At 36.1% G+C, this 18,417-nt stretch overlaps 1 protein-coding gene across 6 annotated transcripts in view; it reads left to right on the plus strand.

Moving 5' to 3' along the window:
- Positions 1 to 18,417, plus strand: part of AHI1 (Abelson helper integration site 1) — a 94,046-nt gene that overhangs the window by 47,188 nt on the left and 28,441 nt on the right. For all 6 annotated transcript variants that reach the window (XM_063329537.1, XM_063329538.1, XM_063329541.1 and 3 more), the window contains exon 19: positions 460 to 577. In XM_063329537.1, coding sequence (XP_063185607.1) covers positions 460 to 577 — 118 coding nt within the window. The remainder of the gene's footprint in view (positions 1 to 459; positions 578 to 18,417) is intronic.

Genomic DNA, 18,417 nt, shown 5'->3' on the forward strand with positions numbered 1-18,417 from the left:
TTAAGATATTTTTTTCTCTCATTCTAATATTGAGTAATCTCTTTGTAGTTGTAGTGTAGTTTGAGTACTCAAAAATGAGAAGTTATTTTACATTTATCAGTTTATAACCATATATAAATGTCATTCTATTTTTGTACACGAAGATGCAACAAGATGCCAGTTCAAACGGTTCTGTTCCATTGTTTGCACTGCTTGAGAGTTTGTGTCCATATGTAAACACGCAATTCAATTTATAGCTGTGTGAATAATTTTTCCAAGTCTGTCTCCAAATATTAAAAAACAAACAAAACAACCAACCCCATCCATTAAAATTGTTATTTATCATCAATTTGAGTCTTAATTATTTTCCTGGAATTTAATAGTTATTTACAGCAAGGAAATATTTCTCTTTTAGCTGTTGCATCAGTAAGTAACCCAGGAAATTACACTTCACTTTCTGATTTGTCTTTCCTATTACAGGCGAGCTCAAATCTCTTGCTTCCTGCGCCATCATCGCTGTCACCACACTCCAAGCTTAGCCTGCCAGGCACTCTGAGCACTCCACTGAATCCTCTGTATTCTTTCACTACTAAAAGTGGTAAGTTTCTTTCTTTATTTCTTCACTCTCTGTAGTAAGTGGGTGATAAATTCCATGAGGATTTTTTTCTGCCTTTATAGATTTTGCTGTGCAGCTCTTTCAGGGAATGTCCTGGTTGCTGTGTGTGATAACTGTTTATAAAGGGCAGTGTGATACAGTCCGATACTGATAACATGTTCCCTTGTAATGCTTTTTTTCTTTAAGCTGTACACTTATTTATTAGTGCTGTAAATTCCTAGAACAGTATGAGATTGCCAGCTATTCTTAATTTAATACTTAGTAAGTATTAAATTGTTATCAAAATATCTTAAACACAGGTACTGAGAAACAATAAAATCATATTTTTAGAAGCATATGTGTTGATATAAGAAAAGCAGTTTACTAAGAAGTATAGTGTTTGGTAGTCTGTTTGCAGTTATGTTTAATCTGGTGTTAGGGGGTTGTTTCTAAAGACATTTTGTATTCAAAGATTTTGAGAAAAAGTTAAGCAATGAAAATAATGCAATTTTTTGTGATACTTTGCTAATAATATCTGTTGCATTACTAATCATAATATTTAATAATAAAATTGATGATTTCATGCCTTTTTGTCTCTTTCTGGGCACCTATAAAATAAGACAGAAAACTGGAACCTTAGTTTCTAAGTGGTTTTGTTTGTGTCCTTGAGAAGAGTAAAAAGAAGTCCAGGGGGAGGGTGGAATATATAATGAACTAAAAACAGGTAATAGAGATTTAAAATGTAGATAGTAAAGATAGGAATAGTCTCTATAATTACATAGAATTGTCTCCTAAAGGCAATTTTCTTCACAAAGCAAGTTATGATTACTTTTTCTGAGCGGCAGGGGAAAGAGTCCTTAGCACGATCTAAAAGATTGACCGCTAGTCTGAGAATTGCTCTTAGTAACTAATTCACAGTGCAAATGACCATACACCAATTAACTTCTGTAATTCTGTTTTTCTGCCTTAACAAAAGAGCTTAGAGCCATAATAATATTAATCTATCGCAGAGTACATGCTTATTGTTTCCAGAGTGTGTAAATTTTACAGAAACAGTAGAGTACATATGCTGTCTTACATATTGTGATTATTTAAAATAAGTGGACTAAGCCTTTAAAGAACATTAACATATACTTTAAGTTGTTTTAAATGGCTATACCTAATATTGCTCAAACCAGTGCATTTTATTGTCTTCAGTTTTATATTATGCAGAAGCACAGATAAACGTGTTGATGGAGAACTTAAATAGCATGAACAAACATAGGTATATGTTACAGCTGTTTATGTGTGCTCCCAATGTAGTCGTTTCCAAAACTGACTTCAAGATGATCCTTAGGTACAGGATATTATTTATGCAGATGAAATGTAGTAAAAAAGAGGTACATTTTAATGGTCTTTCAGCAGTCAATGAAAGCAATGAGAAAATGAAGATTCTTAGGGGGGGAAAAGACCATAAAAATGCTAATGGACCACTGAAATTGATTTTCCTGTAAGATAATATATTAAAATCCCACTTCTCTGTCATTTTTGGGGCCTTCAAGTTGTTCTACTGTGCTAGAGTTGCTTTCAGTGGAACATATGAGAAAGATTTACTCATGTATTTCATCTTTCCCCATTGGTTATAAAGTGTGAAGATAGGTGCTCGTTTTCATAGCTCCTAACTGCCTGTTTAATTTTACTTATAAATAATAGAAAATCTGTACTTACACAGATCTATTCTTCAATGGATTGTGCTGGAAGCACAAAACCTTTTTTCTTCTGTGTTGTTTTCGTATACATAATACCTATGCTTTTCTGTATTTATGTTATTTATTTACTTATGCTATTGGGATCTTGCATCGCTGACTGCCTGTAATACAGTATCCTTGCGGGTTATATTGGCAGTTCTTCAGTCTTCTCACTCTCACTCTTTCCTCTTACCTTTTGCTGTGTATTTAGTGCTTCTTTGTGTATTTCAGTCTGCATTGGTTCATGGGATGCGTGGAATCCCCAGATGAATGTGGGACTTTGCATTTCCCTTTGAAAAGCAAAGTTGAACTTTGTGGAGGTTCTTGTTGGCTTATTTCTGCAGCCTGTCAAGTTCCCTCTGAATGGCAGCACGTCACTCTGGTGTGTCAGTCACTCCTCCCATTTTTTTTATCATCTGCAAATTTGCTGAGGGTGCACTCACTCCCATCATCCAGGTCGTTAATGGAGATGTTAAACAGTGTGGGCCCCAGTATCAACACCTGGAGTGCACCACTAGGACTGGTCTCTGATTAGATTTCATGCAAGTGCTTACAAATGTCCGATCCCTGCAGCTCAGCCAATTTTCTGTCCTCTGCACTATCTGCTTACACAGTCCAGACTCTGTCAGTTTGTCTATGAGAATGTTATGGGAGACAGTGTTGAAAGCCTTGCGAAATTCAAGGTTAACATCTACTGCTTTCCCATCCATGCTATAGAGTACTGTGCAAGAGAGATTGTCCTGGTTTGAGGTAAAGTAGGACCAATTTTCTGTTCAGTAATTTTATTTTTCAGCAAAGCCTGTTCTAACTAACTGAACTCTCTGAAATTAACAGACACTTCACTCGCAGAGTGATAAGATCTGATTATTTGTAACTTATGCCAAGGCATGGTATGCAGAGATGCTCCTGCTTATTGCTATAAAAACCAAAGTCAGCTGACTTTGTTATATTCCCCGTTGGAGGGTCGGAAGCAGAAAAGTGTAAAGGGGGTTCGCACCTGTGGGGAGGAGTGGGCAGGACAGGTGACCCAAAACTAACCAACAGGGTATTCCATCCCATCTGCATCATCCTCAATATGAAGCTGAGGGATCAAAGGCTCAACCTCTTTCTTTTATGGCCGGTGTCTGAGGAGGACTCTGTCTGGTTTTCTGCCTTTGATCCCAATCCATGTGTTCTGGAATCCAGATCTGGAATGCAGCTCTCGTCCACCTCTGAGTCCAGTCTGGGACTTTCCCAGTGCTTGCTGGTAACGTTATTGTCATCCTGGGAGCTTGATACAATTTTGTATATATTTCATTATTTTCTTTTTAATTTATTATCAATATATCATTAAAAGTAGTTTAGTTTTTTCTAAACACATAAGTCTCTTTCTCTCTCTTCCTCTTCTCCCTTCCTCTCACCTTCTGGGAGAGGTGGGTGAAAGTATGCGTTGTTTGTTTCAGTGGACAGTCTGGCCCAAACCATGACAGATACATTTAGAGTTTTGTCAGGAGTATGTTTAGAATTACTAGGAAAAAGTAATGAATTTTGACAAATAGTAATTAACAAAGTAGCACAAAGTAGATACAACACATGGATGAACTTGTTTCTTATGCATTTGTATAAAGCACTTCATTAGAGAGATTTCTTAAAATTTAACAAAATTAATGTAAATTTAAGAAAATGTGTTGTGTACCTTCCTCTCACAAAGACTGTGTTAAATTTCAGAGGAAGCAAACTTAGGTTTTCTTACTGTCCATCCTGATAGCCTGTCAGTTGGAATTTTTCATTAGTAGTGTAACTCATTTTGCCATATGAGGGGTTTTTTGTGTCTGCCTCAGTAAAGCTGCAGCTGTGCTGATAGCTATTTCAATGGTTTGAAAAAATTGCTAGATGTGTGTCTTTGGAGAAAGTCATCGCCTTGCAGTTGGTCTTATTTTTCGCTGTACTCAAATTTCTCCATGTTGTATATAGAGCAGATTACGTTATTCTTACTTGATTATTGTTTAATACGCTTGAGGGAATCTGTCCCTAAAAGTATGTAATGTTTAAGCTTACTGACCTTCTTTTCTTTCTTTTTTTTTTTTTAAATAAGAAAATTCATCTAAGACTTATCTTTGATAGCCAGAACTGAGATTTTACCATCCTTGTGCTGTACAGCTCTGCTTAGGCTCTTGCTTCGGTGCTAATTTATCATACCCATCCTGTGGTGCTACTCTGCAGCACTGCACTGTAGCATTATCCAGGACTTTGTCTTAGACATTCCTGTCTTATCCTTGTCATGTTCTCAACTTTATACCTCCTTCCAGCACAACCCATTTCCTAGTTGTTATTTTTTAGACAAATAAGGAAGTATGCAAAAGCTCGAGCTTTCAATTACTCATTCTGTGAGAGACATTAAAATCCCTCCTGGTTTTGTCTTCCCTCCTTAAGATTGTGAGCATCTTTGGACAGTGAAGTCACCTTCTTATACTCTCAGACACTGTTTTGCAGATCTGTGGCATGCCATGAAAGAAATGGCTTGCATTTTCAGTCTTTAGTCAACAGTGACTCTTCAGTAACTCCCACTATGTTCAGGCGTGTTTTCTAAAAGAAGTTTCAGGTTTCAAGTAATTGTAATTAGCAGTGACCCTAATTGTTAACTATGTGGGAGATTGAAGCTCAACTATAAATACTGCACAGATCTTTTCACTAAAATTTTTACTTCAATAAAACCAGTTAATTAAACTTGCTCTTAAATTAATTACGTATGTGCTAGAAACGTGATGGTTCTTGTATCTTTAAAAAAATCTCAAAAACAAAAAACACGACGCTCTGGCAGGGTTGAGAACAATTAGAAATTTTCTCTCCATTAACACAACTGACAGTCAAAGGTATTTTCCACCTGTATAAAGTGAAAGCTTCAAAGTACTCTTTTTTGCTCTCTGAAGATGCTAACAAAACTGACTTCGCGTTTATGTCCTGTGTTATATTTGAGAGACTATTTAAAACTTCTTTTTTGAGTCTCAAGCAAACAGTAAATTTCTACATCAAAGATCAAAAATATTTATACATCAGCTAAATGCTCTTAAAATACTATTTTGATTCTTGTTTTTTAGAAGCAGGAAAAGGATGTACATCAAGTAGCAAAATTCACATTTTTGCAGAGATACTGTGGAAACACTGACAAAAGTTGTATCTTCATATGTATGTTGGTATCATTGATTACTTTTTTTCAATATCTCATACTTTCTCCCCAACTCTATAACATCTATCTTCAGTACTGTCTGAGTACTGGAGGATTTTAATGGCTTTGTTTGTTTGTTTTGGGGGTATTTATCTTGTTTCTGACATAATTTTATGTCACTCAAGGAAGAAAGTGTGTAGAAGGCTAGTTCAGTGTGGCCTTATTCTTTTCGTATCTTATTAAGAAACTGTTAGGGAAAAAAACACTCATGCAAACTATCATTGACAATATATCAAAAGAACAATTGAATTCCATTTTCCTGAATGGCTTAAAATAGCTTAGTTTACTAATTTGAGAATAAACAGTAATAAAATACCCTGAAGAGACTGATATAAAATACCTTGAAAAAATAAAAAACAAAATATGCTGAAAAAAAATATTCTGAAGAGATGTTAAAAAAGATGACAGAGTATATATGAATTGAATGTTGGGTGTATGTGTGCTATATAGCCCAAGAATAACATGAAATACAGTATTTGTAGTGTATCTCTGGCTGTGTTTGGATACAGGTTGGTGGCATTTTCAAAGAGGAATAACAGAACTGATTGACAAACACAAGATGACTAAGAGAGAGCCTCTGGTACAACCAGCAGTGTTGCCGGCTTTCCCACACTATTGTGGTGAAGTTAGATAATGCTGACCTTGGGGGACCAATTTTGTTTAGTGGGAGTGCCAGTAGGAGCGCCAGTTGGAGAAATCCGTCTGCTGGGGTTCAGTCCATGCAGGCGAATTGAATGGCACAAAGATCACTGAACACCTACATCATTTATTTTTGTTATTCTGACATATTATTGTAAATGCTGTATTTCATCAAATTTTAAAATAGGAGTGGAATCTCTTCGTATTAATTTTTTAAGAGAAATAGCTTAAGTGTGTGTAAAAGACTTCTTGTGGAGAAGATAAAGGTAAGAAGAGAACTCTCAATTTTGTCTTAAAAGACTCCGGGTATATCCATTCCCTGTTAAACTATAATGTGTGTTGCCTCATTAGCTCACCCAACAGCTTCATTTAGATTTGTTGTTACGGGGGAAGCAATTAAGCCTGCAGGGCTGCACAGATCAGAGCTATGGAAATTTGCCATAATGCCTAAGTCACTTTGAGAGACTTCTTTTCAGCCCCACATCTTCTTAAAATTGGGGCAGGAGCATATTGTGGTGAAGAGCACCAAATCCGTACCTAAAAGTGGTTCAGTACCCACACTATTAGTTGAAAGCGGTTTGAGTGTAATACAAGCTGCTAGGAAGAGTAGGTGGTGATGGAAACTAATTTTCATTACTTTTATGTATGAGAATACTTCCCTTTTGTAAGCAGGTAACACAAAGAAAGTCTCTCGAAGTCATTAGTAGTGGTGAGTCTGCTAGGCTTTTTTTTTTTTTGTGATATTAAGAAAATAATGAAGTGACATTGTGAGGATGTCACAAAAGGATTTTAGGAGTTTTTTTTCTCCTATTAACCAAAGGTAATTCCTTAATATTCATTGCAAGGCTTTATTTTAACCATAAAGCACTGCATATCACAGAGAAATTGTAATGGATTAACTTTTATATCCAGTTACCAGAATTTCTCTTTATTTTTCAAAAGAGGGTAAGAGAACTGAGTAGAGACAAAGTACTAGCTCAGCGCCACAGAACAGATCTTCAGCAAGTGTGAACTGACTTAACTACACTGAAATTAGGTAAAAATATTTTTACCAAAAGCAGAAGAACATCATGTCTAAAATGTTTTTTATATATGTCTGTGTGTTAATTTGAATGGGAACTCCCCTGGGGAAAATAATCATTCATTTTAAGATATTGATGTGTCTCACTTTTAGTTAGGGGAAAAGTATAAGAGAGAAGGGAGAAAGAATAAAACTTTTTTATTATTATTATTTGCTCATAGCAGAGTGGAAGAACTGTAAAATTCAACTTAAAAATATTTTTCTCAAAGTTAATTTTCTTCTAAAACAACAGAAACATCCATCACAAGATTTATATTTTTTTTATGCCTCTCTGGTTCTTTTATAATCTATTTTGCTATACTATTTACATTTTGAAGGGAAGGCACTTGAAGATTGCATCTCAGTTTCTTGGTGCAAGTAGATTACGAAGACTCGATTGTCACCTGCAGCTGATCTTTACATGTACTTCCCTCATCTTATTTCTTCTACTTAGTCACTAGAGCCACCTCCGGGATGTTCCACCTTGCAGCTGACCTAGGCAGTAAATAAAAATTAAGAGCACCAGGACACAGCCGTGCCCTCACTGAGAGTTGCTGGCAGCTCTGGTGGTTCTGCGGGCGAAAGAACTTCCTTACAGCTCTGCAGCCCTACTGTGCCACCAACATCAGTTACCAGTGTTTTGGCTCAAGACACATATACAGGACCTTGTTTTAAAGTAGAAGAGCTGAGTGTTTACAGTTATAAAATGAATAGTAAAAATGAATTTTTAATTTGAAAACAAAAGGTGTATAAATAGATTCATCTAACCACAAAAATGTTCCAACAGAATAGTAAAGACACAGAGACAAAAACATTAACATTAATGACAATCTAGTTCTTCTATTTTAAAAGGTTGGTTATACGGTTTCCTCTATCTGATTGATAAGGTGTTATAAATGTCAGAAGAGTTTGTATTTTCTAGTTAAACTTGCTAGAATTGTTTATACTGAGATCAAAGATACACATGTTCCTTTATTATATGTTCTTTTTCATCTTTCTTCTCGGCAAGTTAATTAAAATATTTCACTAAAAATTACACTAAATACAGAGCACAATAACAGCAATCTTTGAAGATTCCAAAAACTTTATCAAAAGAACACCATTTATATTTACTTGAAATTGGTGTATGTTAGGGTAATTACTGCTGTGCCTTCAGGGTAAAGGAAGTACTCTCAGCCAAATTATACAAGGGTGTGGATTAAATGAAGCATTACTCTCTGTTTGGCAGCAGTGGATATAGATTGCAAAATCAGGGTGTGACGTAGTACTGTGGAAAGACTCTGCCAAGAGTGATTTGGCCTGAGTATGCCCTTACTTTCTCAATTATGTGGATCCTAAAACAAGCAAATCTAATTAATTCCTAAGTAGAGAAGTCCTGTTAACTGTTTTCAGTCTGAGCTTGTCTGTATTTTCAGATAGAGCTTATCTGTAATTTTGGAGCTATTGAGCCACAAGACAGCAAGTGTTGACAAAGAGCATGCTTAAATGCAATTCTAGCTGGTTTCAGAGGTGGAAAAGGTTCTTCTGCTCAAGGACTGTGAGTAAAGTATCAATTCTCTGTCCAGCAGAAAGTTCAGGTCAGCAAGGATGCTGTCTGTACAGCAATAAGCGTGAGTGAATAAGATGAGCAAATTGATCCCTCCTTGTTTTGTTCCAATCCTTCTGTTCCTGTCTTTTCCAGAGGAGCAGGGAGGACTGTGCAAAAGACCCAGTAGCAGCCATGGTGTATTGGAGGGAGGCATCTCCCTCTCCCAAGAGGGACCTAGGTCCTTTGACTTCATACCTGGTTTTGACAAGTGAGCAAAAAATCAGTAGATTAATAAATACATAAAATTGTATTTTTAAGATATATTATCCATCCTTTTTTGGTATACATACATACTTTTTCAGCTATGTTTAAAACCCTTTGCTAATTTTGTAGATAGACTTTTATTTGTGTGAAACAACTAAACTTTCATGGATTCATATGCAGCTGCTGTTACCCTTGTAGCTGAAGCATCAAGTTCAGTGAGAGCAAGCTTTCCTCATGTGATTCATTCTACTAATATAAGACCTTTTAAATTAACTTTGGGTATCTGTGGTCCATATTATGCTTTGCAATAGACTGTGGTACCAATGTAGCTTGATGCTGACCATGTTGGTCCTATAGAAACTAATGATAGAAGATGGTGGCTTGGAAAAGCATTAAGAAAGCTGAAGGCACATACGGAGAAGTGAAGGCCTCTATGGGTGTGTAACTTAGATACTGCTGTTGTCGCACAACCTAGTGATTTGGTATTATTTACCTCAATGTGCTCCTTTGATCCAGATGAAATGAGAGCTTCACTGGAGCCTGCCTCCTCACTGTTGGCTTGCTTTCTTGCTCACTGGAGGTTGTAAGGAACAGTGACTCATGGCTTGCTGGCTTCAAATACGGTGGTAGAATTGCCTTACAAGTTTTCAGGAGTAGAATTCTATTTGGGTGTTTTCTGCAACCTTATGGCACTCTCCAGCGAAGGAACAGATTGCACAGGTTCCTTCCTCGTCTTTTCCCCTCACAAGTAGGGCTCAGTCTCTTCAGTTTTTACTTCCTCATCCAGAGAAAAAAGATCTGAATGACACATAGGCAAATTGAAAAAAAACCTCTTTAGTCTTTCCTGCTTACTTGACCCCAGGCTTTGGGGTCAGAACTTGTGTTTTGGAATATATATTGATTAATTAGTGGTAACTTTTCATCTTTTGTGTCCAGCAGTTCAATCTAACAGTATTTTCAGCCCAAATATATTTGCTTCAGATTTGTCTGTTTCTGCATAAAACGCAGAACCTACAGGAGAAGAAAGGTAACTGTGCTACTGTTATTTGGAAAATCTGGAGTGCAGTGCCCGCTTAATAAACATCTGTAATATACCACATCATGTGTACCTTGATAACAGTACCTCATTGGAAAGTTGTTTTCCTTGTGCTAAAGAGCATAAAGGACAGTTTCATCTTTTTTTGACTACTTGTACATGTAAAGGATTTTCAGCAATTGAAATTGTGGTTTGAATTAAGAATCTCCCTGCAAATCAGCTTTTCTTAACAAAACAAATTATTTTCAGGGTAAGTTCCAGGAATCCCACAAAGAGAACAAGGTGTGTCCAGGGTTGTCTGTATCACCAGTGCTTGAGTTAATAATTTGGCACATGTGAATGTTTAAAAACCATCTAGGAAGATTTAACAAACAACTGTGTGCTTTTATGTGAACAAGGCTAGTAAGGCATATGCTTTGAGTCTCAAACTCCTAGAGTGTTACTAGACAGTTTTCTGTGCTTTGTACAGTTGTTTGGTCCTTTTGAAGAAACAAATGTTTGTCTAGCAGTTAGCAATTAAGTCAGTTTTAAAGAAACCTAGATATTATTCACAATGCATAATGTATAGAAACGGGTTACTTTCGTAATAAGCTATAGAGAAGAATTCTCTGTCCTTGAATATTCAGACCTCAATAATGCCCTTTTTCTTACTGATGAGTACGAAAACTTTGCAGTTGCTGCTTTCGTGTGGGTTTTGCATTACTGGAGACACAGTATGAGCATAGTCAGTAGCAATTTTAGCTGCTGCTGTTAGTCAAACCAGAGAGGATGGATGGTGTAATTAAGCTTCTGTGTTAAAATACTGCAATTTTTATCAGTTTGGCACTACCTGTGTGATGATGTGAAAAAAGCTCTCATGTTGTAACTCATTGTATTTCATGATACTATAGAAAATATTTAGTCAAATTATATCTTTGTATTCATTCTGAATTTAATTTTCATTAATGTTTTTGTTTAGACTTGCTGTGCAAATACTCTTGTTTGTAAAATTCCTGTGCAAATAAGATACAAATTCACTGGATAGGACTGTAACTTCTACTTGCTGGCTTGATGCTGAGATAGTGTAAAATCTTACTTTCTTATAAGACCAGTTGCAGTGATTTGGGTTGCTGATTGAACCTTGGAGAGAAGTTTGTTCTCTCCAGGATATCCAGAGTTCTGGAAATGTGGTCTTAGCCCAAAGCTGGGCTCAGTCTCTTTATGAACCTGTCTCTCTTTATTTTCCACCTTTTACTTCTCCTCAGATCAGGTACCACCTTGTAAATGAAAGGTACTATTGCCTCCTAATGTTCTTTGCAAATAGTTTCCTTTCTGTGCTCATTTTTTGCATATCCTCCACCTAGGACCCAAGGAAAAATCTGTCTAGAACAGTTTGCTTTTCAGCTCTTCATCAAGTGATAATTCAAGCTTTCTACCAGGGTCTCCTGTACTAGAAGGGAGCCCTTAATGGACAAGTCATCTTTTTCACTTACTCCAAACTATCATAACATTTGGTATCTGCATATTTGTATAACCAGTGTAACTTCTGCTAGAGTACTTGCATGGTAGCTGAAGGCTGAGAGTATAGCAACAGTGATACTTTCTAAAAAACATTCTAAAAATCTACTGCCATAAAAGTAGTAGCAGGTTGCTACTGCATTCTAGAAAACGTTGTGGACCTTGTAAATGAAGGAAACTGAAAAATCAATATCATTGAAATCTGTGCACAACTGGATCTGCAATGTGTTGCTTTAATGTTGGATTTAACTTTTCAGCATGTTTTCCTCTGTAATGCATGATACCAATATTGTTCTCAAGCTTTTTGTCATATATCGTTTACACAGAAGTGTATTCAGATTTTGTTACTAAAGTTGCTACAGGCCACCATTTTATTTCCATTTGCAGTTGGAAACAAATCAGAACTTACTTATTCATACATGTTCTAATCACTGATATGTAGAAAAACTCTTCTTGTAGTTTGTTCATAAATTGTCTGAAAACTCAGAAGTGTGCATGCACAAAAACCTACATCTGATAGGTTGGTTTTGTTGCACACACATTCTCATGAAATATCCGAATAATCTAGTTCATGAACTTCAAATGGAAAATAAACTTGGGAATGTATTTTAAAGACATAGGCTTCTATTTCTGAAAATACAATAATAAGTGTATCTGCTAGAACTTTTTTTTCCTTACTCTTTTGATTTTAGACCATATAAAAATTCTTATGTAATGGTTTCCTGATTTAGTGTCTGCCAATGGTCCTGCGTTTTTCAGCTTTATTAATGTATGAATTGTTTGGCAATGTCGCGGAATTTTCTGGTAATATTTTCTCAAAGTTAATATTCAGTACTGGCTGAAAGTGATAATTTAATGGAGAAAGTAGGCTCAGTACTAACTACTTGTGGCTAATTCTGGTCGTGATAAAGACCTGAAATACCAAGCTGACTTATTTTTTCCAGTATATTGCATATGATGTTGCTGATACTATTTTTCCTTGAACGCAAATGTTAGAGAAATGCTACATATGTTCTTCAAGCAGTTACAAGATTTTTTTTATTATTTTTTTTTTGGTCAAGACTTGATTTGACATTGTGAGGCTACTGGGTAATATAGAAACTCAGTAGTTCATGCAGTAACTGGCTATTTTTTCTTAGCTGAGAAGACTTTGCATTGCAAAAATGTTAATGGCTGATTTTGAAAAGTATTTGTGGTATTCTAAGCATATTTTCAAACCTACCGCTTTCCATTTGTGGAGCAACAGGCTAATTTAGTTTAAGTAACTGTGGGTAACTAGCCATTGCTGAATTTCAGTTGTGGGAGGAACCATGCAAAGTAAATTACTTTGTTTTCTTTCCTTGCATAATAGTAATTCTTTTATCCCTATTCAAGTATTGTTTTTAAAGACATGAGTAGACCTCCTGAGGTCAGTAGATGCTAGACTTTGAGAGTTACAGATAGAGTTAAGTTCTGTTTAGTTGTATTACATAGAAATTAACTGTACTAATAAGCAGAATTTAACTGTACTACCTATTTTTAGGAAACAGATAAGCATAAATCCTGCTTAAGAGTTTCATTTCATCTGATTCAGGGAGGGTAAGCTAATGCAGAAGCAAAAATATTACCAAACCCAAAAGTGAGGGTTGCTGTTTCAGTGTTGGGCGTCCACAACTCTAAGGGACTGCAGTTTCTGTATTTCATGAAGTATTTTTTGATGGGGTAACACCACAAGCTTTATTTAATATAATACAGAATAAGTTTCTTTTCAAATTTAATTTAGCTTGTTTGCTTTTAAATAGTCCTGGTGAGCTTAGCAAAACTAATAATGACTTTCTTAGGATATCTGCAGCACTAGAAGAAAAATAACTCTTATTAATACAAAGTATGTGTCATAGTCTGCGTTCTCCTTACATCTTTTTTATCTGCTATCTAGAACTTGTAAATAATATTGCCAATCTGATTTCAGAATGCTGATGATATCTGTGCAGGCTTATTGCTGTTTGCTGTAAAGTCACTTTCTGTTCTCTGCATTGTAGAAACAACTGGATGCTATAACCCCTGCTCATTTTCAGTTGTATCTACTGCCATTATGATGTAACGTTAGAGGTTGTCATAAATTAGCACGTTCCTGATTAGCATGAATTCAATAAATGTTCTTTACTTCAAAAGAATGCTTGGGACACGTGCTACTACTTGTATTGTTTATATATGGTACTGCAGAAACTTAGCATTTGCAAGAAAAATGTAAGATGATGATTTGATAAGATTACTCAGAAATAATTAGGTGGGTGTGTAGGCTGCTAAATGTATTTGATTTTAATCTGTAATTAAAAAGTTGGATTTTTTAATTGTTTTTGTGATGCAATAGTTTTTACTTCATTATACCTTTTGTAAATAGGGGCCGAATTCTGCCTGTTCATTGTGCCTAAGCACAGGATAAACGTACTCATATGAAACAGTATTCTTCTCAAAGCCAGTGACAGACTATCTCCATAGTTTCTCCTGGAGGATTAGTCTAAGATTCAGGGCACAGAGTACAGGGCACATGTTTGTGCCCTTGTACACCTTGAACCAGGAATGAAAATGATGGCTAACCTTGAATGAATATCTCTATGCATTCTTTTGGCTGATGGTAGATATAATTATGTTGTGGGATATGGCACTGCCAGAAGCATAGTGTTTTCTTCGTGTTAGTGCTGTCTGATTCTGAGGTCTCTTACATGAAGATTGGAATTAGGTGATGTTACAGTGAAGGTATCTGTCTGTGGATCTACAGGTGTGAATTCAAGCCTTGCTCCATTCCACTGCTCCAGCGTTCACTGAGCTCTGCTGCAAGGGCATACTTGGTCATTTGGGCCGGGCAATCAGAGACAACCAGATGCAGTAGCTAGAATTAACTGCACCGGTCCTTGGTTAAGAAAGTTACTGTGTTCAAGCAAACTAGACCAGTTGTCTTTCTCAGTTTAGGAAGACTGTAACTGCCTCATGGTCTGAGAAGCCAGAGTTCTCCTAATACCTGGAGTTGGGGCATCTACTGGAAAATTAGGTGCTGGTGTGAAAGAAGCTGCAGCAATATGTGTGGAGCTGCATGGTACTGAATTGTGTAACTCGCTAGAGTTACTTTTCTGGATAGCTGTTTTTAATACCAGCATTTAGTAAACAATTGGTTAAAAAGGTAAATATTGCCCAGGGAGACCTTATAGCAGCTTTACAGTGTCTGAAGGGGGCCTACAAGGAAGCTGGAGAGGGACTTTTTACAAGGGTATGTAGTGATAGGACAAGGGGTAATGGCTTCAAACTGGAAGAGGGTAGGTAGCTTTAGATAGATATCAGTAAGAAATTTTTCACCATGAGGGTGGTGAGACACTGGAACAGGTTGCCCAGGGAAGCTGTGGTTGCCCCATCCCTGGAAGCGTTCAAGACCAGGTTGGATGGGGCTTTGAGCAACCTGGTCTAGCAGGGAGTGTCCCTGCCCATGGCAGGGGGGTTGGAACTAGGTGATCTTTAAGGTCCCTTCTAACCTAAACCATTCTATGATTGCATACTTTTTAATTGAAAGCTTATCCTTCTGTGCAGACTTTTCTGTATAGTATAATATAGTATAGTGTTGTGCATGGCAACCACAGCCTGATCTATTGATATAAGTTCCCAAGTTTCTTTTATTTTATTAGTTTACAAGCTTTCATTGTATTAGTGGGGATGGGGAAGGGAAACAATAAGTTTTGCTGTTCCACCTATCAGCACAGTTCTGTTTTGGCTTAAGTGTGTTTGGGGGGTGTTGGTTTTTTGTTTTGGTTTGGTTTTTTTGTAATTGCCACATAGATGAGTCTCTGCACTAACTGGAGGAGTGACATCTGGCAGCAGCAGAGCTAAGGTTTCTCTCATTGTTTTTAAATGTATGTAGCATGAAAACAGCTCTCATGTCCAACTGGTAAAATAAATTAACATAAGTTTCTCTATATAATTTATAGAAAGTACGACAGTAAATGAAGAGGGATTTTATTTGTCTGATAGATTTTATGGTTTGATTTTAAGTGGATAGATTTAGGTTAACAAATTGGAACATGACTTAGAAAATGGGAATGACATTGAGGAGGTAGTTTAGTCTTTTCCAGATGCTCTGATGGAAGAAAAAAGTGGGGAAAAGACAGGGAGAGGGCTAGCAACAGCATAGGCTCAGCTGACGTTGAGTAGACTTCTGTCAGTGCAGAATACATTGGAAGAATCTTATGGGTGTTTGTAGAAGTCCTTTGCATTCAGTAGTGATGCCATCGCAGCACTTCTGTATCTACACTTAAACATAGCATGTGAGAACGGTCTATTTTGAGAATATACATTTTAAGTGGCTTGCAAGATACGAGCTCTCAAGAGAATTAACTATTTCCTTTGGCGTCGTATTACTTACAAAGAGAAAACTATTTTAGAAATAATGCTAAAAATACTCTGTTCCTTGTCTCACTTTGCATTGCTTTTGAATGTAGTTTTCTTGCTCTACCTTCAGTCAAATGCGTTCCAAGTAGTTTTAAAAACTGTGATACATATTAAACTTCATTGAAACAGTTTTTAATACGCTTCCCTCCTGTTGATTCTCGTGCTCAATTTGGAATATGTTCAAAATCATAGGCGCTAGACTAAGTTATGTAGAGCAGAAATTGAAGTGGGTTTTCACCTACAGCATTGGATATTAGTAAAACATCTGTTTTGCTGGTAAAACAAAAAGGTACGCTTGTGTTAAGTGCATGCATCCATTCCTTTAATTTTATGTGAACTGCATCTGAAAATGTTTGCGGTGGGTTTTGAAAGTATTTGTGATCCTGTGTTTAACTAAAGGAAAACAGGTTCTTATCCAATATATAAACAATCTTTTTATTTAATGAATTCTGTTTGATCTATTAAAGCATAATTGTTGTGAGGATAAAGCCTTTGAGGGAAGATTAATATATATTTAGATCATTACAAAATGATCTTCTTTCTCTTATATCTAGCTTGAAAAACAAAATTACAGAAAGAACTGAGTAATACTGCTCTGAAAGCTTTAACTTTCGGAAAAAAACTCAAAACTTTCCTTTGAAGCCTCGAGTAGAGGTTATACTGCATACTAAAAGGTCTTTTTGGTCACAAAGGTCATACTTTTGAATAGGTGACTGTGCTGAAAACTTAATTCTGTTTACTGGGAACAGTTTTAAAACCACAGAAGATCGGTAGGAAAAGGACTGAGCTGATATACACATATTCGTTTCATATCTGAGTTGACTTTTTTCCCCAGTGTTTGTTGTTTATTTGCGTGTATTTTAACTATGCCATGTTGCAAGAGGCCACAATATTAATTATAAGAAGAATGTCTGCAATAAGAAATACCATTTCCTAGAGGCATAGTTTATTTTCATATTTTCAAGATCTGTTTGTGGGGTTTTTTAGACATTAATAATTAGTATAAAGTAAAATTAAATTAAAAATAGAATAATGTGGAACTGGAATAGGTATGGGTTTTTTCTCTCGGGATGCTTTAGAGGGGTTCATCACAGAAATGTCTGAATATTACCTTTTTTTCAGTTTTATTAGTTATCTGTTCATTGGTGTTCTGTGATTTTCTGACAGTTTTTCAGGTTAAACTTTTGGATTATTTCATTAACTGTAGATTCCAGGAAACTGTAATCCTTGGAGATTTGTGATGCACAGATACCTTTATTAATAAACAGAATTAATTTATTAACAGCATTTCACAAAGGGAGAAAAAGCCTTCTTTTGAAAAGTTAATTAAAACATAAATTCTGTAGTGAGCATTCTCTCAATCTCTATTAAAAGAGGAAATTTTCATATAAGTGTTGAATATTAGGTGATTCTAGGCACCCAAATAGAGTAGTGCAATTATTTGACTCCCTAGAAGGCCCTGTTCCCTGTTCTGGCTCTTTTGCTATTAATTAAAAAAAAAAAATAGCTAAAGATGCTGTAATTTAATAGGAAGTGGTTTTAATTATTACAAGTGCTATTTTGGGGCATTGTTGCGGTTATATAAATTTCTGTGTAAATCCAATCTGTTTGGAAGTGAACTCATCTACTTCCTGTGTATTTCAGCATGACTGTTTACAACTTGATCAATTCACACTGGTGTGCTTATATAGAGCAGAGGGTAGTTTTTTTACTGAAAGCATGCAATAAAACTGGGGACTTGGTAGTACAGACGTGTTTTGGACAGGAGGACAACTACTTTGTTTCTGTCGTCTTCTTTTCTCTTTATAGTTGCAGTTCTACTGGCAGAGAATATATTGCCAGTAGTGACCCAGGGGAACCAAGGATAGACTTTCAGTTCACTGTTCAAATTGTACAGGAAACCAACAGAGTTTCAGACTCCCTCTCAAAGCAGGCAGCTACATTGTTTTTCAAAGGTACCAACTCCTTGGCAGGCATTTACCTAAAATCAGCACATCCTTACATTCCCAAAAGTGTTGTAGCGAGAGGATTATGTGGACCATAAACAAGAACTGTCCTGCTGTTAAATTGTGTCAATGTGAAAATTCTGATCACTTGAGAAAAAGCAATAGCATCTATTATTTTGAGACATCTAACATTGCATTTAGACATTAGCAGTAGGTTCTTCTAGAAATAATTTATTCTCGTGTAAAATTCCATATAAAGGAAACCACTGAAGAATCAGTGCAGAGTAATAGGAAATACAGTAATTAAAAAGTTAATACTTTCATAGGGAAGATTAGCTTCTCAAGACATACAGGGTTTTGAAGGTGAAGACGGCAAATGCTGTTAAGAAAGAAGATTGTTGGAGAGTTCAAGTAAACCCTCTGCCCTCTGGATCAATAAAAATGCTTCTTTATTAATGATTCTGAAGCATTCTTGAGGTAAGACAGTCTAGATTAACCTGGGTGTCGTTTTTTTCAGGTTTGACCTTG

The sequence above is a fragment of the Chroicocephalus ridibundus genome, chromosome 3 (genome assembly GCF_963924245.1).
Source record: "Chroicocephalus ridibundus chromosome 3, bChrRid1.1, whole genome shotgun sequence".
NCBI classification, from domain to species: Eukaryota; Metazoa; Chordata; class Aves; order Charadriiformes; family Laridae; genus Chroicocephalus; species Chroicocephalus ridibundus.